The sequence below is a fragment of the Halictus rubicundus genome, chromosome 15 (assembly GCF_050948215.1).
Source record: "Halictus rubicundus isolate RS-2024b chromosome 15, iyHalRubi1_principal, whole genome shotgun sequence".
Classification (NCBI taxonomy): domain Eukaryota; kingdom Metazoa; phylum Arthropoda; class Insecta; order Hymenoptera; family Halictidae; genus Halictus; species Halictus rubicundus.
The window spans coordinates 5,069,027-5,093,351 of record NC_135163.1 but is presented as its reverse complement, the minus strand read 5'-3'; the positions used below and the strand labels follow the sequence as shown (position 1 = coordinate 5,093,351).

The window sequence follows — 24,325 nt, the reverse complement described above, 5'->3', positions numbered from 1 at the left end:
GCCAAATTATGCCGTGATCGATAACGGTCCCGAAGATACCGTGGGCGGCAATTTTCAGCGATTTCACCCCCTAAGCCTCTCTCTCTCTCTCTCTCTCACTGATAAAAAAAGGGTGTCCCCCATTTCCGGCTCTCCCGCAAACAAAGTTCCGCGCAAAATTAGAGGTCGTACAATGTTCCGCGGTAAAGGAGAAAGAAGCTCGAATTAATCTCTCGGATTAATAGCGGAGAAATTCGTCTGTGCCAAAAAGTTGGCTGCCGGGGGTGGGTGGCCGGTGTAGTAACTCTCGTGCGAAAACTTTTTTCGCTTGTACGATAGTCAGCGAGAGATAACGGTCCACTTAGGCAGCCCCGGTCACGATGCAGAGAACCTAGAAGCGTGCGTGTCTGTACCCACCGACGAGAGTAAGATTCACTATGAAGTTCCTTGTCGGCGAATCGATGAAATCCACCCGGCAACGGAAGATCCCCTGGTCCTCGAAGGTCACTTTGGTGATCTTCAGCTTCGCCCTTTGCCCGTCGCCGATCTGGAAGAAGCTCCTCTTGCCCAGATCGTTGCTGACCGCCCAGTGGATCGCTGACGAGATCTCGCCGCTCCTCGCGTCCAAGCTGCAAACGTCGTCAATGCATCCGGTCGTGTTGCAGTTCATCGATCAAAACCGGGGATATATCAACGGGAAAAATTCAACCCCCACCCCACCCCTCCCCACCCAGCCACGAACAAGAAACCCACGGTCCATTAAACCTCGTTCGTTCTCCGTGTCAATTTGACACACGATTCGACGAAGCCCTTTCTATTTCGCGAAGAAATTCATTTATCCGCCCTTTCAATATCTTTATTGTGCATCCCTCGCATCCTCGGAGAAGCAGTTTCTCAAGTTAATCATTTATACTTGTATTCGTTTTATAGCGCAGGATCAATCGTGGTCGGAAAAATGAATCATTTACTCTTTGCAACCAACCCTAGGTCGTCCTGGTGTCTAATTTCTGAGGTAGTTAACAATTTAACTGTCCACGTAACAAAAGGTGTATCGGGGTCCCCCTCTTCTTAGATTTTTAGATTAATGATCCAGTTCTCCGAGGAAAATATTCTCAATACTTTGAAAAATCTTCGCCCTTACAGGGTTAATCCACGTGATTTATATTGCTGAAGAAAATTTCAGAAAATTATTTATTGCCTCCGATGCCTTCAAGATTGCTACTGAATTAACGATTTTAGTGTACAGTATGTACCTTAAAAGATATTGTAGACGAAAGTTAATATCAAAGAAAATATCGCAATCTTGTTTATTTGACCTTGGGACGTCTTGGAAACTTATGTGTTTACTCTACCTAAATTTTTAGTACTGTCTTTGTTGACCTAAAATTGATGATGCAGTAGTAATTGCGAAATATTTCTAGGGTTAACCTTCAATTTATTGATTGTATGATGAAAGGGATTTATCAATTTATTAGAATTAGTAAAGGAGGATACCAATTTTTATATGATTCCGGTATCTTGGCAATATCGACGCGGAACATTTTTATTTTGCATAAAGATGCCCGGTATAATGCCTACAATAGTAGCAGCTATAAAAATGTTGCAATCCTTGACGCGATGAAGTTCGAGGTGATAAAAGTTCCTGAAGAACGAAACTACAATGAATATTTGAAAGTCCTGTGGCAAGTTTCAGGGTAGCGGAATGGAATTATTAAAGAATGTTGAACCCCATTCGGAGTTCCGTCACCATTTCTGGGTTTCTGGATCACAGCTCGTCACTATGCTCGAATAAGAAAGCGTTTCTTCGAAAAAAAGGGTGGAAAACACGTGGGTCCGAAACGCGAGAAGACATTCGCGCCGTAGCCAAGCCTCTGCGCGCTCCCTGTCAAAGAATGCTCGTAAAAAGATACAACGGAGAAAACGAGCGACATGCGAGACGAACGCTAAGCAGGTGGCTCCTCCGGGACTTTACGGGTTCAGTTATTTGCGCCGAACGCGTCCCCATAACCTCTACCAGGAAAAAACCATGGGAACCCCCGATGTGGAGCGAGATGACAGAACTCGTGACGGTTGAGACTCCGATTCGAGAAGGATAAAATTTTTTAAACGAATCGACAACCACCGCACTATTTTCACGACAAAAATAATCATGATGTTCTTGCCTGAAGTTCGATCTTTTTATTAATAATATTTCAAACAATGTCTATACTTGAAAGAATCTTAATAGATTTCTCTGGAACGAAAATTCCAAAAGCTTGGCTCTTCAGCTGTCTAAGACTCAAAATTATTTTCTACCGAATAAATCCGTTCATGGTGTTCTTGTTAGATTTTATTTTATTAATATTTTAGCCGACAGAAAATGTCTATATTTAAAAGAGCCTTAACAAATTCCTTCTAAATAAAAATTCCAAAAGCTTGGCTCTTCAGCTATCGGAATATCGATTTTTAAAGACAGCCTTGAAATTATTCTCTGGCGATTAAAAATCCTAAATATACAGCTGCTTTGTTACAAATACTTTAGCTGCCAGAAAAATGATGTTTGAAAGAGTCTAAAAATTCCAGAAACAATTTTACAAGCTTGCGACACTCGACAACAATAATTTATTGGTGTACGAACAAACTTGAAGTCTCCGTTGCACAATTTCTTAGAAAATCTGAAATTGGGGGTTTCATTTTCGAAATTCTTTCTTGCGACAAAATTGCAATTGCCGAAATGGAATCGTACGATTTCGCGCTCGTTCCGGAAGTCGATTTCGATGTGCCGCGCGATTGTTAAGAAACATGAATTCGTTCTTTTGCTGCCTCGTGGTCGTCGTGGTCGGCCGGCATCATGATTTCCTCCTCGACATTGCGTAACGGTCAACGGTTCGCGAATCTAAATTCGCTGACCGCGCGCTTGCCAAGTAGCCTTTTTCCCGCCGCGAATAGAACTCGCGTGCTAGAGTTAGTCACCGAAACCGGCCAACCGGTGTTTACCCTAAGCTTTCTCCCGACGGGAAACAAACCTCTTTGAATCCGGAAGCAATGAAACCTTCCATCGAAACGTTCCAAGACATTCTCTGTTTGCGCTTCGACTAACAAACAAGATACCTTAAAAAACAGCTTCGAACAAGACACCTTAAAAAATCCCGCGAAATGGAACGAAACGAACTTTATTTAACACTAGGATTACGGAGCACTAAAAACGACTGCCTTACATTACTTTATAAAAATACCGCGAAGGTATCTATCAAAATTTGTAGCCATCTTTTTAGTAATATATACCCAAAGAAATCAAATTCTTAAATACAGTGATTTCGCTGTATATGTCGTCAAGGCCTGGATGATAAACGTCGCGGAATTATCCCCACTACCGCGAGGTACACCCAGTGAGGGGCCACGAAACTCTTGACCCCTCGGTAAACATAACACGACTAGGGGAATGCCTCCTATACTGTACATGACGCTGAAGAGACCCGTGTTGTTGACATATATCGAGAATTCTAGTGTCATGTATGTAGTGTTAACGAAATTAAATGGATTGGGAATGGAAGGAAAAGAAAAATCGCTATGACAGCATATACGACAGAATAAAAATATTAGGGCCGATTTCCCACTAAAACAATAATGTTGCAACGAACGTTGAAGCGGCTCCCGTCTCTTAATAACATCTCGCTCGAAATTGTCATTTATTATCGAATTTATGTTCACGCTCAAGATGGCGCAGCACATCGAATTCTGCGATCGCATCCACTATCGAAGTTGCTTTCGCCGGTGTTCGTAAATAAACGAAAACCGGACGACGCGCTTGGATTTGTCAGCGGCGAATTTCGATCGGTTGATCTATTTCCGCGAGCCGGGGCGGTGTGTCGTCATTCAGAAATTTCGCCGTCGAAACGGCAAACAGCGAAACTCGGAAAGGATCCGCTTGTTTGTTTATCCCTGCCTCCTCGATATATATCTTTCTCGGTGTGGCGCGAGCCGAGCGATTAAATCGCGCGCTCTCCGCCCGAGTCCCGGGACTCACGAAGAGTTTTCGGATCCGGATATAGTAATTCCGGTGTCGGGATTCAGTATGCTCGGGAGAGGGGTGGGGTGGGTGGGTGCTGTGGGACCAGAGAGGACGTTGGCCAGGTTTTCGGGTGCCCGGTATTCTCGGCGGGCGACCGCAATGCGTTTAAAGGTGCACAATGGAGGAGAGAGTGCAGAGCGGACCCTATTCCGGTGGCACTTGGGTCGAGATATTTCTAGATGCGATCTCAGAACAATGGCATCCGCGAATATTAAGCGTGACCGAGATATCCCGAAGTCCCCGGAACATTCTTCTTTCGGAATCGGTGCGAAACAGGAAGATCTGCGCGCGGAATAATTGCGAGATATCGGAGAAGACACACCTGCGACGTTTTCATCCCCCGGCTTATGGGAGTGCTGCGAAAGTTTTCGGGTTCGTCAGAGATCGAATTGAGTCTTCGATTGAACGTTGCAATTGTAATCGCCAGATTGGACAGCGGGGACTAGGATAGGTATTTGTAAATTTGCGTTCTATACATTGATTAATTTTCTCCTTGGATGTTTCGTTCTCTATCAAATATTTCCTCGATTGACTCGGTACAGTAAAAATTCTACTGAAGTCACTCTTTTGGTTCTTTTTCAGTGACTTCTGTAGGGAACGTCGGAGGTACTCGCCGGCGTCGCGTTTGAAATACGATGTTGTACGGAGGTGCTGACAGCGAAACTCGAGAACCGTCGCGGTCACCACATTGTCGGGTATATCGGTGTGAGACCCGAAGACCACTACTAATCCAATTACAAAACTTCTTTATTTTTCGTTATATTTTTATGAAACTTTTACCAACATATTCGTGGCATTTTTCTGATTAAAATGATACCAAATATGATATAATTCCGATGTTATTTACTTGTGTAACAAGCGATAAAAGTTTCGAACGCAGAGGAGGACAGCGTATGGGAAAGAAAGAGACGCAGAGAGTCGAAGCGTTCGGAAAAGATCAAAGACTGGCGTGAGCGCAGGCTTTTAAATGAAAAATTTAACTTTTTTATTATTAATTATTTTTTTATGAGAATTTCACCAATATATTTGTGGCATTATTCTGGTTAAAATGATACCAAACGCGATATAATTTGGATCACATTTACACTAATTTTCCGTCAATGTAATTGTTATGGAAAGTAACTTTCATCGTTCATTATACAGGTAAATATTATCGGAATTATGTCATATTTGGTTTCATTTTCATTACAAAAATGCCACGAACATCCTGGTGAAAGTCTCATAAAAAAATAATTAATAATAAAGGAGTTAAATTTTTCATTTAAAGGCCTGCGCTCACGCGAGCTTTGATCTCTGCCGGCGGCCGCGACTCTCTGCGTCTCTTTCTTTCCCATACGCTGTCCTCCTCTGCGTTCGAAACTTTCATCGCTTGTTACACAAGTAAATAACATCGGAATTATATAATATTTGGTATCATTTTAATCAGAAAAATGCCACGAATATGTTGGTAAAAGTTTCATAAAAAAATAATGAAAAATAAAGAAGTTTTGTAATTGGATTAGTAGTGGTCTTCGGGTCTCACACCGATATACCCGACAATGTGGTGACCGCGACACGACGGTTCTTGAGTGGTATGAGGTGTTCGAGTGTCATAAGTAGGGAACGTCGGCAGTGACTTCAGTAGAATTTTTACTGTAATTGGCAACGTTGATCCAGTGTTTCTATTAATTAGCATTTCGCGTTCAATTTCCGAACCCCCGTTGATTCATTCCACACCTCCGGCTTTAATTATTTAATTTTTCTTGTCCGAAGCAATTGCAATTTTTAAGAAGATTGATTCCATCTAATTTTCAGAATATTAATGTCCGAACTTTCTGAACAGCGAATACTATTTTTCGATTGCCGAATTCGATTTGGCAAGTTTGTTTCAGGATCTAGAGCACGCCTAGATTTATATTTAATGCGGGACCGAAACGAGGGAATGCGTTGTATACACGAGTTTCTCCCGCTTGGATCTGTCATTTTCTATTAGATCTTTCCGGTTGATATCGTCGAATTGGCACTGCTCTAGAATACTAGAGCCCGGATTGTGGAACTGGAACGGATTACGCCTAGGTAATACATGTATTTCGGTGCACGCTAGAACGAACAACCGCTATAACGAATGAAGTTCCAGTACTAATTAGTTCGTTCTAGTGTACTCCGTTGTACACAGCGTACGCTATCATCCCGCTATTCTTGCAGGCTAGTAAATAAGCCGAGAGTACGTTCCGAGAGGTCATTGCTATTTTTGGGTTGCTGTGTTTTCGTTTAGAACACTGTGTGCTTTCCAAATATTGGAAATGGCAAGTTTCGACATTAATACCGGGCGATTTCAACGATTTCGTTGGGCTGAATATTGGACTTCATATGGGACTTAATATTGGATTTAATATTGGGCTTAATATTGGGCTTAATATTGGGCTTAATATGGACTTACTGTGGACTTAATGTTGAACTTAATATTAAATTTAATAGTGGACTTACTGTAGACTTAATATTGAACTTAACATTGAGTTGAGTATTGGACTCAACATAGGACTTAATACTGGACTTGATATTGCACTTAATATGGGCGTAGTATTGGATTTAATATGCACTCAATACGGGGACTTACTATTGAATTTAATATTGGACTTGCTACAGACTTAATATTGAACTTAACTTTGGGCTGAATATTGGACTTCATATGGGACTCAATATTGGGCTTAATATTGAACTTGATATTAAATTTAATATTAGACTTAATATTGCATTTGCTATGGACTTAATATTCGACTTGCTATGGACTTAATATTGGACTTGCCATGGACTTAATATTGGACTTGCTATAAATTCAATATTGAACTCAATATTGAGTTGAATATTGGACTTAACATAGGACTTAATACCGACTAAATGCTGGATTTAATATTGGACTTACTATGGTCTAGTACTGAACAGGATGATAAGGAATTAGTGTTTGAATGGAATGTTTATAATTCTGGGTCAAAATAGACCCAACTCCTGACATTGTAGGATTAATAATAGAGTTCCAAGGGCATGGAAAACATTAACAAATGCATTGAAACATGTATGGAAGTAAGATCTAGTCAGCCAAGAAGCGACCTATACTACTTACGAACTAAAAGGCCCTTAATCGGCCCTAAATGACACGTACAAGTGTGAAAAGGTGTTATTACCTGTACAGAGGTATTCCTTCGGAATCCTTGAACCAGAGCACCATGTTGACAGAATCATTTGGCGTGGGTGGAGTGATGTCGCAGGGTAATTCGACGTCCTCGCCCTCGCTAGCCCACACGAGCCTAACCGGTGCTGGAACACACACACACACAAAGAGAATGATGGGCGCGCGTTTAAAAGGGGTGTTGCGTGCTAACAATTTTTCAACGAACGGCTGCGGTTAACCTAAGGGCTACGGTGCTCTAAGTGCGGGGGCGTCAGCCCTTTTCGACTGCTCGGTGGCTCGTTAACGGTGACACGGAACACAGGAGAAAGTGCCGCTAATGAAGCGGTTCCCTTGCAGCCGTAACTATAGCTCTGCGGCTCTGAACAGTTGCATCGTCGCATCGTTGCACCATTGCACCGTCTCTTGGCTCGCTATTATGCTCGTTACACGATCGGCCGTTGCGCGCATTCCGATTAAAGTTCCCCGCAGTTAATTGGACAAATGAATAGCCGTTGCCACGGTGCTCACGCCGGATAGACGTACGTGTACGGTATCCTTCCCGTAACTGTCAAAAAGATCTCTACCGTAACTGTTACAATTTTATCCCTACCCCTAAGGGAATCCCCCTTGGAACCAGTAACCGTGCCAGCGAGATTCGCGCTAATGCGAGCGAAGCAAAAGATTGAAATTTTTATCATTTTTTATATCTTTTTTACGAAACTTTTACCGTCGCATTCGTCTCCTTTCTTTCGGATTAAAATAATATCCAACACGATCTAATTGCGATTACAATTACTTCGGGCTTCACATTTACGGTAGAGAAGTCCGAAAACTTGAATCGATTGTTACACGAGTAATTATCATCGTAATTATACCGTGTCCGGTGTTATTTTAATCGGAAAAACGAGACGAATGCGATGGTAAAAGTTTCATGGGATTTTGATTTTCGAATTTAAAAGACCGATCTCGCACGAGCCACCTCTTCTATAATTGTGACTCTGCAGATCCGAAGTGTTCATAGTTACGAAGGGAACACTGTACGCCACGATCTATAGATCCTCTCGAGGATTCGACCGGACCGGATATGCGAGCCGTTGCCAAGACAGAATAGCCGACTTTTATCAATGGCATACCGCGGTGTGCGTTAACACCGGTTCCCACGCACTAGGCATATCGAGGCTATTTTCCTCCCGCAGCCGATGCTAAGTTTACCTCGTGGATCATGCGCCCGGAAAAGTCGCGAATCATGCGGCGTTGGACGTCGCGCTGAAGGCGCCAGGTGTCGAACCTGCGCAAAAATCGCGCGACCTAATCGTGCGTTTGCGAAATTAATTTCGGAGACGGCGCACGGTGGGCCGTTTCGAGAAACTGGACGGAGTTCATTAAAAAACTTTTATTTCCAAACAAATGATTGACACGTGAATTTAATGAATAATACAGGAAAATGTTCACAGAGACAATCTTAATTTCGCTGTCGAGACATTACAAATTTATTTACAATATATTCGAGAGACCTCGTGTCCCAGACTGAACTGAAATAATTTGACACTTTCGGCAAAGATTTCGCGATCCTTTAATCTCGATCGTGACGCTAGTTAATTTTTTATCGTCCCGTCAAATGAATCTGGCCCGCGCGCGCGCGCGCGCACGTACCAATGTATTTTAGTATAATTCATTATGCAGACAACCATCTCTCCGGAATTAGCACCACTAAAAGATTCATCCTCGAATTTCGTCTGTGCGCAACTTGCAAAAAATTCACGCCGTAAAAATATGAAAAAAGCGTTGCCCAGCTGGGTAAAATTTACCAGAAACAAACTCGACGGTCGTTAAAACAGTTTCGTTCCGTAATGAATATACTTGTGAATCTTTATGCGCACTCCTGTCTCCGTAATTCATTTCTCTGAATTCCCACGTGCAAATACTCTTCGGTTATTTTAATTTCCTTACCGCCCCAAATCGTCACTAACTCTTTTTTCATAGGTCAAAATTGAACGAGCGAAGCAATCACCATCGTAATCAATGCGCTGCGATATTTATGCTTTTTACACTTGTGCAGAATAAAAATGCATCGATTGCGAGAAAAAGGAGCCATTTCCAAATTTCGCTTTTTCTTTGACACCTAAACCTACCAGTTGCAGATTTTTTATTTTACAATTACTGAAATTATAAAGATGCTTCCGTGGGAAATGATAAATAAATTCAAACGCATCAGTTACCATTAAAACTCGGTAGGTTTAGTGTCAACAATTTAACAAAAATTCCATATCGACGTCCTCCGATCTTTTTAATCTTCCTACGTTTTATACGCAATGTAAATTGTGTATAAAGTATGGCAGGCTTAGATATCACGAAACTTGTTTTAAGAGACAATTTTTTTTAGGAGAAATGAGTAAAAATGGGCTCGTGGAGACCGCCCTTCCCCGGGACTCCGCATGACGTGTGCCGCCAGGGTGAATAGATGCAAAAGTCCGCAGTCTAGTTACGAAGTTCGTTTGCGTTTTTACGAATCGAGTGACGAGGCACGAAGCACGAAGCACGAAGCACGAAGCACGAAGCACGAAGCACGGCCACGGTCGTATTTCCACGTTATTCCGCTCGTCATATCCGTGACTCGTAAATTACTTTAATGGGTGTTTTTGGATGGCCGCGGATTCGATTCGCGAAAGACCGCGCGTATTCGGTGCCGCGGCGAACGAAAGGGGAAGTAAATGGGGACCGTAGAAAACCGGAGAAAAAATGGGGGACGTGGAAGGGAGGAAAAGGGAAAAAGGGGGACAGAACAGGGTCCACGAAAATAGACGGTGCGCGCGGCGGAAGCGCGGTTTCCCAACCCGCGCGCGATACAAAAATAACAAGCCTTACCCTCGGGCATTATTTACATAACGCCGGCTATACTGAACCTGCATATTCTTTCTTCGAATCTGCCGATTCTATCGGAATTCTATTCTAAGATTCGACCTGCCGGAGGAACGATTGTTTGGACAGGGGATAAAATTAGGCTTACGCAGCCCCCGTATCGCACCCGGCGATGCGCCGTTTCCTCAAAAATCGTAATAAACCTTTCGCTGGCGCCGCGGACTTTCGCTCGGGAAGTCAATTAGCCGCGAGTAATTTAGAGGAAGCGACCGCACGACGCACGGGAGATTGCGTAATGGACCAGTGTGTTCGTGGATATACGGGATGCACGCGGTCGTTTGTGTGCGGGCAGATCGGTGGCCCCGGAGATCGGAGCACGCGAGCGTGTAACGCAGCGACGAAACGCTCTGTCGAGAAGACAAACTGGTTTCGGTCGTTCGCCTTTCAGCGACGCGTTGCGCCCCGAGGAACACGAAAAACCTGTGCCGGATGGAAAATCAAAAACCTCGACCAAGGAACCCCCAGCCCCCCTCAACAACGCCGCCCCTGGCTTGTTTCGCGGGGCTCCTTACTTTCACTGTTTCGTCCTTCCGTGGAGACCTTCGACATCGATTCGACGCTAGGTTCACTAAAAGAGTGTATATTTTACATTATTTTCGAAAAATAACAAGAACGTGTCTATCCAAATGATTGGCCATTTTCTAAATAATAGAAAAGAAGATTTATCGAACCAAATTAGTGGCAATATTTTAAAAATAATATATACCCAAAGAAATAAATTTGCTAAATAATCTGTCACGGATGCGTAATTACAATCTCAATAATCGTAACTTAATAATGCTAAGAATTTAAATTTTTTGATGTTTGAATTTGCAGAATTTTGTTTTCCGTTCGATAGTGTTCGTACCGTGTACTATTTTACCGGGCAATGGGCCTGGGTTAAGAACTCGGTGTAGCTGCGCCCGGGAGCGGAAACTATCGGAGGAATGCCATAGATCCGGTCCATAGTAACACCGTGACGCCTCCGGTTAGGCGAGGCGCGAACATGTTCGTCGCGACGAGCGGAACAAAGGGCAGGAAATTGCGCGACAGCGCGCGAGACGCGATCGGCGCCCTGAAATAGATTGGCGCCGATAAAAATCCGCGAATTAATTCCGCATTGTGCGAGCTTTGTCTGCCGCATGTGACGCGCGGCTTCGTTTATGGTCGCCAAAATTGCCGACTCGTCGATCGCGCAAACCGAAACATAAATACGCTGACGGTTACGTGAAAATTAGAAGAAAATTAATCTGTTCGCTTATTTTGTATTATTGAGTGGTAAATTATGTATTCTCTGTATATTGTTTAATACGTTCTACTGTCTTTGTACGTTTGATACTTTGAAAATGATATAATAATATTTTTAAATTCTTCTAATGTCTTCAATACTTTAAATCACTTTAATTTTTCTTGTCTTCACTACTTTAAATTACTTTAATTTTTCTTGTCTTCACTACTTTAAATTACTTTAAGTTTTCTTGTCATAAAATCTGCTGTCTATTTGTTATCTGAATATCGTGCCGTGATGCGAGTTTGTTTAATCTATAAATTAGTTCACTTACATGCAGTCTTATTGACAACGTATTCTGTATGATCGTGTTAAAATATTTTCTTGTCGAATCAGATGCAAAAACAATTCGAACAAAGAGGTCACGATTTAGTTCGCTTTTATAATGACCGGCACGAATGTGTTCGTTCAGTAAGTCGTAACAATACTCGTTCATTTATACAATGTTTTTACAGATTTGCATGCCTCTCGCAGGTGAAATGCATAAAATCCTCCGCCTAATTAACCATCGTCGTATGAAATGAGCGGGAGGAGGGATCGTGTCCGCGCGTTTTTATGGAACTGTGTCGTCGATGTCTTTCTGCTTGTTTTGTTGCATAATGGAGATGATGCTAGGTAGAAGGTAATACAGCGTAATTTTTGTCTCGTTTGTCGATATTATTCCTGAGTTAGCCTCATGAATATGCATTCGAACGTGCAAGGCGCTTTGCGACGTTTTGGAACGCAATATGTGCAGAACGGGGGTTTATTCGATTCCAGTCTCATTTGTTTTGTCGTTATACTGCTTTGCCCTGTGCACAAAATGTCCGGGATCAATTAACGCATTAGCTGCCGGGAGAGCATGAAATATCATTTGTTCCTGAATTATTCATTCCTTGTGAATAGTGTGCCAAAAAAGTATTGCTTCGAACAACTGTTTCTACAGAAAAAATTATTCCAAGCAATTATTTCTAATACCCCCTATTGGAAATATTCTTCCAAACAATTACTTTTAATAGATCCTACTGGAAATATTATGTCAAACAATTGTTTCCTAAACATCCTATAGAAAATATTGTGGCGATACAAAACTGTGGCAATACTGGAGGATTAGGAGGATTTGAGGTGATTGCTATATTATTTACAACCTCTCAAGACTATTAAAAGCACTTCGATTTCTCGCAATTGACTTGGACAATATTTACTTATTATTTACAAGCACTCATTTATTTTTATGCATACGACTTATTGTGAGTAGTAAACATTCATATGTACGGCTAACAAAATAAAACGGAACAATATTCTACTATTTTGGTGGGGAGCGACCGGATCAAGAACATCCTAATTGTCAGCTCTCGTTAATAGTCGCGACACGGTCCCGGCGGGCGACAACTATCGAGGCAGGCCAGTATCTGATTCTAATCTTGAAATTGTTTCCCATCATTTCCTGTACATTTATAGACTGATAAAGCCAATAACAAATTTTAAATTCAAAAACAAATTTATACTATTATAGTAATTTTTAAAATCAGTACTCGATTTACTAGACATCCTTGTGTTTATTCCACTTTGTTTCCTAGTACTATCAGAAGATTCTGAACATAGTTTTCGCTTATACTTGCAATACAAAATATAAAATTAAACGATTTGCTAAGATTGTTCAAATGGTTTATTTTGAGTGGTGCGCGAACTAATTCGTGCAGCGAATGAAATCGAACAAAGTACAATATAAAATGAAACGATTTCGCCGGGGAGCGACGGGATCAGGAACAACGTAATTGCCAGCCCTCGTTAGCAGTCGCGACACGGTCCGGGCGTGCGACAACTATCGAGACAGTCCTGTATCTCGCTCTAATCTACCCCGGGTCGACCGTGGCTTCAGTCAATTCGGTTCTAGCGTAATTCCAGCGGGCCGCGCCGCCAACACCTGTTGCTCTCCTATCCAGAAGAAGTTCGGGTTTCCAATAAAATTCCAACTGTCACCACCTACGCGTTTCGACTGGGACGGTTGTTCCCGTTTCTTTGGCGTTTCCATCGCTCGACGATCATCGGCGCCTGGCGCCGTTAAACGACCCTAGTTTTACGAGAACGAGAGGGGGAGAGAAAGAGAGGGAGAGCCGAGAAAACTTTTCGGATGTTGACGTATCGTCGTTATACCGGCCCGAAATTATTCCGTTCGGTTTTATGTTTTATCGCGTCGAACGGAAGCGTTACGAACCCCCCCCCCTCCCCCCGGCACGGCAATGTATGCGCGGCGAGTCGCCTAAAGTGATCAATAAATTTCATCCGCGCCCGCTGGAATATCCGGGGCCAGTAATTATTGCGCTCGGTCTTCTTGCTTTTGTTTGCGGTACTACCGTGCTATTGTGACACAAGAATAAATGCCCCAACAACGTACAAATTTGTTGGAACGCTCTCGAAATAAATTGCCCCCGGCCGGGTTTAATTATCTTTAATTTAGCGGAGAGTGTAGAGTTGTCAAATTTCGAGCACAATACCACTTTTGACCGATGGAGGCATCAAACAATTTTCTTTTTCCATCGTTCTATCGGACAGGTTTTGCGCTTGTTTTATTGTTATAATATCGACGATGCTCGGGGCCGTTTAATTTATTCTGTCGCTATGAATTGATTGAACTACAAAAGTACTGAGAACTTTTTTGTAAAGTCGTTTCATTTTATATCGTTCTTTAGTTTATTCTATTAGGAGGATAAATTCGTTCGTCGTCCTCGTGAAGAATCGTTTGGACTATGTTGGAAAATTGTCTCATTTTATATCACACTTTGTTTTATTAGCTGTGCAAATTAATTCATTCGAATGGCACTTGACTTTGACGAAAGATCGGACGGAGCTTTCCTCAGAACAATGTCAGATCTGTGCTCAATAACAGCAAATTCAAATTAAGTCCAATTACGTTCCGACGAGGCACGAAAGGCGAAAGTACAAAGTCATTTGAAAGTCGAGAGAACAATAAGATCACGCGATGCCATGAGCTGTAATTACTTAGATAGCCTGTTCGTCGACTGATATCATTACTCGGCTAAATATATTTTCAAAAAATGCTTGATTCTGCCGAAGGATTACATGAAGCTTATCTCAATTATATCCATACTGATTAATAAACAACTTCATTTCTTTCGGATCAGTAGAAAGACTGGAATCATGGCATCCGTCAACCCACGTGTTTCCAAACATAAACAAATACATAACGGACGCAAGTTTTATTATTTTGACTTGAAAAAAATTAAACATGTGCTTCGAATACCAACAAACATGTGTGCCAAATCTCAATGCAAAAGGTTCAATATTTTTTCTGAAAAAAATTCCTAAATCTTGGTAACAAAATGGCATTCAAATCCGGGATGCTCCCTTAAGACAAACTCGATAAAAGAATATACAACTCCTGCAATTTTCATTATTTTTACTCGAAAAAAACCACTCATACACTTCAAATACCAGTAAATATGTCTGCCAAATTTCAATGCAAAAGGTTCAATATTTTTTCTGAAAAAAATTCCTAAATCTTGGTAACAAAATGGCATTCAAATCCGGGATGCTCCCTTAAGACAAACTCGATAAAAGAATATACAACTCCCGCAATTTTCATTATTTTTATTCGAAAAAATCACACGTATACTTCAAATACCAGTAAATATGTCTGCCAAATCCCAATGCAAAAGGTTCAATAATTTTCGAGAAAAAAATTCGGAAATACTCGTGCATAAACGAGTCCGGAAACCAGAGAATACCACCCCTTGATAACAGACAATTCGAACGAAGAGAAATTACGTTTCGACGAAGTACGAAGTCGTTTTGAAATCGGGGGAGCTAGATCACGCGATACCCAGCAACGGTAATTATTTAGATAGCCGGTCGGTCGATCCCGGGATGGATCCGTAGCGGGAATTATGCGCGAGATTAAAGATGATCGCTGTGATCCCTCGCCTTGTCTCCGCCTGTAGGGGTTGTTCGAGAGACGAACGTCTCCCGGCTGATCACTTTGTATGGTAATTCCATCGGCGCGTTCTGCGGCCTGGTGAACCCCCGCGGCTCGTCCGTTTTCGCTGTGTTGAAAGTTCGTTCGCTTCATGGGGCCGGCTGTTTGCGGCGTCCCGAATAGTTTCGTACCGGGTCTCGTTCCCCCGTACATCCACTACACTCCTTTGTAGTTCGCCGGATTCTTTGAGCCGGGACGGAAACTTGCCGCGCGTGCATCCAATTTCAAAACCCCATTCATCGTTCGAGTAATATGCGGCTTTATCGAATTCATCGCGATACACAACCCCCTCGATCCACCGAACGATACCGGTGCCGCAAGCTTTTCGTGATTTCGGCTCCTGGCGAGGTGGCAACGTTCTTAAGAATCTCCGCAGGAGAAATACAGTGAATTCTCGATACATGTCAACGACACGGGTCTTCTCTTCAGCGTCATGTATAGTCTAGAAGGCGTTCTCCTAGTCGTGTTATGTTTACCGAGGGGTCAAGAGCTTCGGGGTATGCATTATGACATATGTAGAGAAATGACTGTATTAGGTTTTCGTCAGGAAAAGGGAATGGGAACGTTTTAAAAAGATGGTTCGAGTATGGTTATCCGGAGGACGTTGAAACGCGGCCGTAAAGCGGCGGACCAATTAAGGGGGTCGAGGAAGAGCGGCGCGCGCTTTATGTGCTTTCGTTTCGCGGAAAGTGTTGCTTTCGCGAGAGCGTTTAAGCCGACGTTCGCCGTTAAACAAACATGTAAGGATTCCAGCGGCGATACCTACAGGCGCGATGATGGATCGTCAACCGGAGGCCCGCCCCCGTATTTACGTTTCCCACTCTAAATATTTTCGCGGGAATAAAGGAATCGTCCGCGGATCTATGCGCACCGACGACGACAGCAAACATATTTATATTTTCGACGGAAGCCGGAATTCGGGCCGCGCCGGAGAGAGCCTCTTCGAATTCCTCCTCGAAGTCCTCTCTCTCTCTCGCTCGCTCTTTCTTGAATCCTCTCGCTTAAAAGCCCCCGAAGAGAGCCTCGGCGCATTCCTTCTCGCACGAGAACTTTCGCGGCGATCTTGCCCCGATGCAATAATTTCCACAACGTTCGCCCGAAAATCATCTTCTGCGCTTTCGTTATTCATACCTGTCCGTTAGTAATACTTGTTAAATTAATATTAGTGTTCCCCGGTATTCCAGCGATTTTAGATTAAATCTACCAGCGCCGCGTTTCGTCTTTTATCGTGCCGATCGCGCGTCGCTGGTGCGAGTGTAGTTGCAGAGGTGGAATTTTTCAATGTGTCCGGAAATACATTAAAATAAATATTCTCCAACTCGATCGCACCGAACTCCGGAGCAACGTAAAAATTGAACCGTATAAAATATAACAATAGTTCCAAGATCTTGCAATATTTTAGAAAATCCGCAGGCACGAGCCTAGATTATTATAATTTTGTGTAAGTTAAAAATAAATTAGAAAGAAAACAGAAACAGCTACCAAGGATAGCTACAGCTAATACCACATTTTATTAACAACATAAAAATAAGACAATCTGACACACCGATCGTCCGAACAATGCTGAGTATTAAAAGAGGCTTCGCTATAACCGTTTTCGATAACCCGATTATGTGTCTACCTTGAAAATTAAATAACCTCGTGTACAAATGACGATGTCGGTATACGAATTCAAGCGAGGCACCGAACAAATCATTTCAGATGTCATTTGCAAGTGGTTAAATGTACAGGATTGAGAAAGAATTGGTCGAACGAGCACAGGGCGATTATTCAGCAATGTTTCAGCAGTGAAAGCTTCGTTCGGACGTAGTTTATGGTCGGTTGCATCAAGTAGTGTCACTAAATCCTTCGAAGCGGGCCGCTGGGATCCGGCTGCGCGGAGAGATGCATCGCGAGCGCAGCCACCCTCGCGCTTCGGCCCCGTTTTCATATATTTCGGAAATTGGCCGCGCCGCGGGGAACGAGAGCAGTGACTGATGGGAGAACGGGATCAAAATGAAGCGCGGCGCCTTTTTACAAGGCCAAAAATAAGTCGCGCGCGCGAATTCTTTCGCCTGCGAAGCCGACCAGCGTGTCCGCGACTAAACCAGTCTCCGGTGAATTTCGCAAACCTAATTGAACCTCCCGCTAGATCATTGCAACACTCCGGGTGTCTTTGTGCGAAATAAAAATTTTCTGCAGCGATTGCAAGACACGGAAGCTAGATGTAAAATATTTTTCGCTAATTATTTGAACGGAATGAAAATCATGTATTGATACCCTTGAAGTCAGAATGACTGGTTCCTAATTTTGACTTTCACAATTACTGAAATTACTGAAATTATAAAAATTATAAAAATGTTTTTGTCGGAATTTTTTGAATGAATCTCGTTATTGAAGCACATGTTAGGATAGAAATGGTATGAGGTTTGAATAAGATGTAGCCTTGTCATTATTATAAATATAAAATATACATCAGTTGTATATATTAACATATATTTAATTAAATAAAATTAATAGAATTTTAAATCAAATTGAGCTCGTCGTTATTATAGAGCAATATTGCATATCTTCAATATGCAACTTCAATCAATTATATACAATGCAAAGTCAACATTGTATATATGTCTTCTAATGTTTAGAATTCTCTAGTTAGTTTAAAATTTATATCCGGAAGATTCAAAGCGATATTTTCCATTTCAAAACGGTCGCAGCGTTAAAAAATTCATTTTTAGCGTCGAATGCTGTGATGAATTTGAAAAGGACGATACATTTAAAACTTGATTGTGTTCATACATAGGGTTTCGACTGTAAAAAAGAAGTGAAAAAAAATGGTTTTCTGATTTTCGGAACAGAGTTTTCGATGAGCCAAGTCGTTCGGCAAACATTGAAAGATGGAAAGCACTAAATGAAACTGCAGTTTCTTAATAGAAAACGCGAAGCTTCGAGACGCTGGTAAATACATAAATGATTGAAAGTAATTGCAAGCTTGAAAGGTAAGAAATTTATACGTCTAGAACGTCAAAAAACGACGCGCGACTTACGGGATAACCTAATACTTTCGACGTAACTTTTCGTTTCATCTTTAATTCAACGAATAATACCTTCATCCTCCCCTCCGACCACTCAGGGTCTGACTGTGGATCTTCATGCATTTATTATTTCATTTAAATCGCGAGAAGTCTACTTTGAAAACTTCATGTCGGGATTGAAACTTCTCGCTGGAAAAATCTTCTTCTTATTGGAAGAAGAATTTTCTCTCATTTAAACCGTCATCAATGGACCATTGATTTATGCATTTATGATCGAAATGAACTGATAAAATGCAGAAAACCGTCGAAAATAATGGCACGAAAGAAAAAGTTCTGTTCCGGAAAATTAGGACTTAGGATATTTTTATTTTGTACCAAAATTACAGAGTCTAGTTATACAAGATACTTTTGATAAACAGCAGTTTGCACAAAGATTCAAAATATAATTTTTCACGCTTCGACTATTCCAGCAGACTACGGATTTTATGCATTTATGACAAAAGTGGGTGGGACCCAATTACTTTTAAACCATAGTGAATATTGAAACAGAGATATTAAATTTTTTTTATTAAAATCAGTTAATCTGTTATATACCTCTTTTCTTAATATTCATTATGATTTAAGAATAAGTGGAATTAATATAGGCACAGTAATTGGTACCCCCGCAGTAATTGGTTCCTTCACCCTAGGTTCAATTTGTAACAGTAAAACGACAGAAGGAATCTAAGCCTATTAAAATGATTAGGATTAAAAAACAGTTTTATTTATCTTCTCTCTCTTGCAATCGAAATAATTTCTATTTTCCATGAAGATTCGCAGTCTATCGGCTGCAAGGTGGTAGAAGTAACAAAATTCGGTAACCAGTTACAAAATAATCTTAAAAAAAAAAACAGCAATTTTCACAAAGGTCCACGGTCGAACGGTCGCTCGCAGTCTTCCGCATCATCTGCGAATCTGTTAAAGCAACAAACCCCGGTAGCAGCATAAACCGAGCAGCAAGAGTCAACAAATTACAGTTCTTAACTCGCGGTCGCTCGCAGATCGAACTCATTTTTAAATCCGTGTAAACAGGGCCGATAGTTTTGGTCGGCGGCCAAAGCATGGTTGCGGAAGGCGGCTAAACCGGTAATCGTTGCACGGTGGTTCGAATGCCATAATTAACTGGACGAAATTCGTGTTTCTTACACTGAAAAAAATAACATCAGAATTGTTAACGTTTGCGGATCAGGCGAACTTCGACTATACTCTACTACTCGATATTTCGAGTACACTCGACGCAAACAGAGGCAATTTTTCCGAGGATTTTCAGAGGCCTAATCGAACCGCGTCGATCCCAAGATGGAAGAGAGTCTTCCGCGTAATACCTAAAAGTCTCCGGTAGATCCGTCTCTTTCTCTCGTTTTAGGCGAATTTGTGGGGGGGGGGTCCCGTTCGCGGTACTCGTCCGTGAACTATACGTTCGCATACTTGGGTCGTCGTCGGTCTTTGACGCGCGTCAGTCGCGAGGCAAACGAGGCGTCGAAGATTGATAACGCAATTATCTCGGCCCGCGAGCGCACCTAATCCTGGCAAATTGGAGCAACGTGTATACTAACGACGCCGCGCGATCGCAATCTATTTCCGTCGTTCTCTTTCGAACGGGATCGGCGAACGATCGACCACCGATCGAGCCTCTCCCCCACGTCGAATATTAATCGCGAACCCAAACCGGAGCCTAACCGACAACCTAAACCCTGACCGAGAAGACGAGCCCGTGCTGTATTTCTTGTCCCGGGGAAAATTGTTGGAACCGGTAAATGTCCTCGAACAGGTGACGATCTCAGGTGTTCGTGAATCGTTTTCGCCTAGGTCCGAAAACTTTTGTCGGACGATGCACGTCGGGTGTGCCCGAGGGTCTATTTGAATACTTCCGGTCGTTGTTCGATAGGCCACGGCAACCTAACTTCGAACTCATTTAAATCGGGCCGAGGTCACTGTGCCCGTTCGCGTCGAAATAAGCTTCCGACTAGATCGCCGCTTCGCCTTTCTCGCAATGGGTCAACGCGGGCCGAGGAAATTAGGCTGACCAGGCGTCTTTGGTAAAACGAAAATAAGAAACTCGTGCTTCGAATTTTTCCCGTTGGTTTTAGAGACGCTCGGTGCAATCGGAATTTATAATTCTTATTAGCAGGATTTTATGCATTTAAATACATCATTGAGAACTATTGTTATCCATTTGTAATAGGCTAAGGGATCCAAGTACCGTGGGGTGTACCAATTACTGTGCCTACATTTATTGTACACTTATTTTTAAAGCATAATGAAATCAGTTAACCCTTAGCACTCGAATGGTGACTCTGAAGCACCACTAGAAATTGTTGTGGCATTATTTCAACGAAATTACAAAAAATATTATAAAATATTTGTTACATTACAAAATTTGTATTTAATAGATCACTAAACATGTAAATATTATATGTGGAAATCGGATCAGTTTCGTATGAATAAAATGAAAATATTCTAAGACGGAAGAAAAATTTAGTTTTAGAATGAAAATAGCGCCGAGTGCAAAGGGTTCATATATACTTCTTTAATATTCCTAATGCTTCAAAAATAAGTGTAACGAGTAAAATAAGTATAACATAGGCACAGTAATTGGTACCCCCACAGTAAATGAGTCCCTTACCCTATTGAAGTAAATAATTCAGAGCTGAAAGATTGTTTTAGTGTCAATGTTACCTTCAATAATTTAATTGTACTGCTCGACAGAAGTGGAAGACGAATTTTCTTATTTCTCTTTAATAATTTCGATAAACCGGGAGTTAATATATTTGCATTTTTAAGTGCTTCTAATTCACACTACTTTTCGGAATATTAATCCCTAAATATTATCATTCACGCCTGCCGCGCTGTTAGTGCGCGGGAGAATAGAGAATAAATTATCATTATCATATCACGTCGAGTGTGAAATGCACATTAATTTGCACTTTAATCGATACGTAATCGGTAGACTGTGAATGCTCCTGGCATCGATATCGCATCTATCTCTCCGGAAAACAACAAAGTAAAGGTTACAGCTAATCGGTCTTTACTTTTCTTTATGATGATGATGTTACGCGTAAAAATAAACAGCTGTGCGGATAGGCGGCCGGAGCTTTCGCCTAACAGCCGTCGCCCGTGTGCGACGACCACGAATTTCCCAGAAATTCCAATTAATGTTACAATCGTATTTATTTCATATTCTGACACACTAATTGTCCTATACCTTTTCTGTGAAAACATGCGATCTTTCCGGATTTTTCATTCAGTAACTTGTAAACTTTTCGGTATGAATTTTTTTTCTACGATCGATCACATTGTCTGGAATCTGCCGTAATTTTTCCATTGAAAAATATCAATAACTTTCGAAGGTACAGTTGTTCTTCCAGAAGCCCTTTTTTCTACTTATAGATCGCTTGTTTACATTCAGAAATTCCTTCACACATTTTTCTCGAGAAAACTCATAAACCACTCGCAACAAATCTGTTTACGATGAACCGGTACTTTCCAAAGAAACTTTCGTAATTTTTTCGTTAAAAGGTATCCACAATATTCGAAGATACAGGATTTGCCTTGAAAAACGTGAAGAAAGACAAAAGCTCCGCGAGGTTCGCAATATTTCTATACATGCCGTTCGATTTCTCCATTTATATCAATTCCGGGAATGTCTGGATTAAGAAACGAATCGAGCATATCTAATTATTCCCCTCTCCTCTCTGTCTCGTCCAACTTTCCCCCGAAAGAATTCCAGAAGAAAAAAGAAACAACTGGATTAACAAGCAACAGAACGGCCAGTAAACGTTCAGTTTCCGCGAGTTTCGGAACAGGGGTGAGAGATCGCGTCGCGTTCAGGAACACGGTCGATCCGAATCCTCCGTACGAGCATAAAATCGTTACGGTAATCGACTTACCTTTGTTCTGGAATTCAGGCGAGTCCTCGGTAGCCGCGTTTGCTCGGCGCGCTCGAAGTAGTATCAGCAAACTTGTCAGAAACACGTGTCCCGACGTGCACCGCATCTCGGAACAGCAGGCGAGAATCAGGTGTTCGAGGTGACGCGCGAAACTCGGCCAATAGGCTGCATCCAGGACCGTGCAGGACCTCGCAGGAACCGTTCCAGGATCTTCCAGGATCACCGAAAAATCCGCCGAATCGCTCAATGGATCCCACAATATTTTAATTCGCGGTCCCTCGAGCTCGCGATCACTTCGACGCAATCGACCGACGAACGAACCATTCTCGATCTCCTTGAAAAATCGTTCAACGATCCCCGATCATCGGGAACCGGGTAATGGGGAGCCGGTCCTCTCGGTTCTGAAACACGTTCGACGAGGACGTCTCCTCCGTTTTCTATAAACTTCCTCCCGACTTTTTCTCCGGCGGGACAGCACACATGCTCGTTATTAGTCAAACGGCGAGCCGAAACCGACGTCCTTTGATTAACAAAACGAGCCGACTCCACGGTTTTTTCGCGTCCAAACGACACTCGGACCCCGGGCTTTGTGTCCCTCCCCCCACCCTTTCAGTGTCGGCCTCTGGCTTTCTTCGCGATCTTTCAATCTTTCTCGCTTTGTGCAAACATTTTTTCGCGCGCGTACACGATCGACGGACCGTTTCCTCGCCTTTTTCTCTCCGTTTGGTATTTATTCTTGCATATTATTTCGGAACGATTAGGTGGCCCGATCCTTCGGCTGCATACCGATCTGCCGGGGCTCACTTCGGCGCACTTCCCCCCGCACTTTACGCACTCGATGTCAGTTGTCGAATCGACGCCGAACCGGAATATTTTGTCGCACTCGAAATTTTATTTTTAATTCGGAGTTCGGAGATCGTCCAGAGTTCGGAGATTAATTGCAGCGATCGCGGACGAGTTAGCTGACGGTTTCGAGGAGGTTCGGATCGAGGTGCGCGATTATGAGAGCCATGGGACCGTCGCGTTCGAGATAGTCGTCGTCGGCAGCGACTGCCACGGAACTAAAACCAAAACCGAAGACACGCGTGTAGTTTTCCCCCACTCGACCGGCACCCTTCTCAAACGGCACACGCACGCTTCGCCCGGCTTCGAGAACACGCGGTCACGCGCGCACACGGAGTCGTTTATACGGATCCGTGTGCGTGTATTACGTATACGTGCATGCTCCGTTTACGCACCCGCGCTCGTTTAACGACGGCCACGGCTCGAAATGCTGCCGAACGATCCCGTGAAACGCGTCCCGCGGAGATGCACCGTTGTGCATCCGCGCTAACGATGCACCGCGCTCGGATCTAGGCGAAGGGAATCCCGGAAACCGTGGAAATTGCCTGTTAATTGAATGGTTGCGCTTTTAGTGGACCGTGGATGCAGCTAATATCCATTTATAGATGTTTAAGAGCTGTCACATGAGGTATGCATGCTCTTTGGTATATGACTTTATAATTAGTATGATCGGGTGCTCGAATTAATTACTAGACTCTTCTAATGACTTGCAAATTCGTTTTGCATTTATATCTTTCAAGCAGAGATTATCTTTTGTCTCGGGGAAAGAATTCTGCTTGGACTTGCATACTTCGTTTAGGATAATATCTGTGCTTGTGGAATTTTTATGGGAGGCAATTGTTAGCTTCAGGAATTTCTTTAACCCTCCTGCGAGTTCTATGCCGGAGTCATTTCTGACCCATCGCTACAGTTTTCTTTCGATATAAGGCGACCGCTCGGGACCGGCTCTCGTCGTATTTCGGATGAATAAGATAGTAAGGGGGAAAGCGATTTTCTTATTCCGGAGTAAATAAGCATCGTCTTGTATCGGAATAACGATGGGTCACGAATGACTCCGGCATAGTATACGAAGGGTTAAACAGTGCTCTCGTGGAACAGATATTTTATAGTGTAATGAAACAATTCCATGGAAACAATATGTTTGGAACGTTTATTGAAACACTGAAAATCTTTCAGCTCTGAATTACTTACTTAAATAGGGT

At 42.5% G+C, this 24,325-nt stretch overlaps 1 protein-coding gene across 1 annotated transcript in view; it reads right to left on the bottom strand.

Moving 5' to 3' along the window:
* Side (motor axon guidance molcule sidestep) overlaps positions 1-22,448 on the bottom strand; it is a 31,588-nt gene extending 9,140 nt beyond the window's left edge. The window contains exons 1-3 of the mRNA XM_076800566.1: positions 22,281-22,448; positions 7,192-7,324; positions 397-608 (exon numbers count right to left, since the gene is read on the bottom strand). Of these exons, the coding sequence (XP_076656681.1) occupies positions 397-608; positions 7,192-7,324; positions 22,281-22,386 (451 nt within the window). The 5' untranslated portion in view covers positions 22,387-22,448. The remainder of the gene's footprint in view (positions 1-396; positions 609-7,191; positions 7,325-22,280) is intronic.
* Between the last annotated feature and the right edge of the window lie 1,877 nt (positions 22,449-24,325).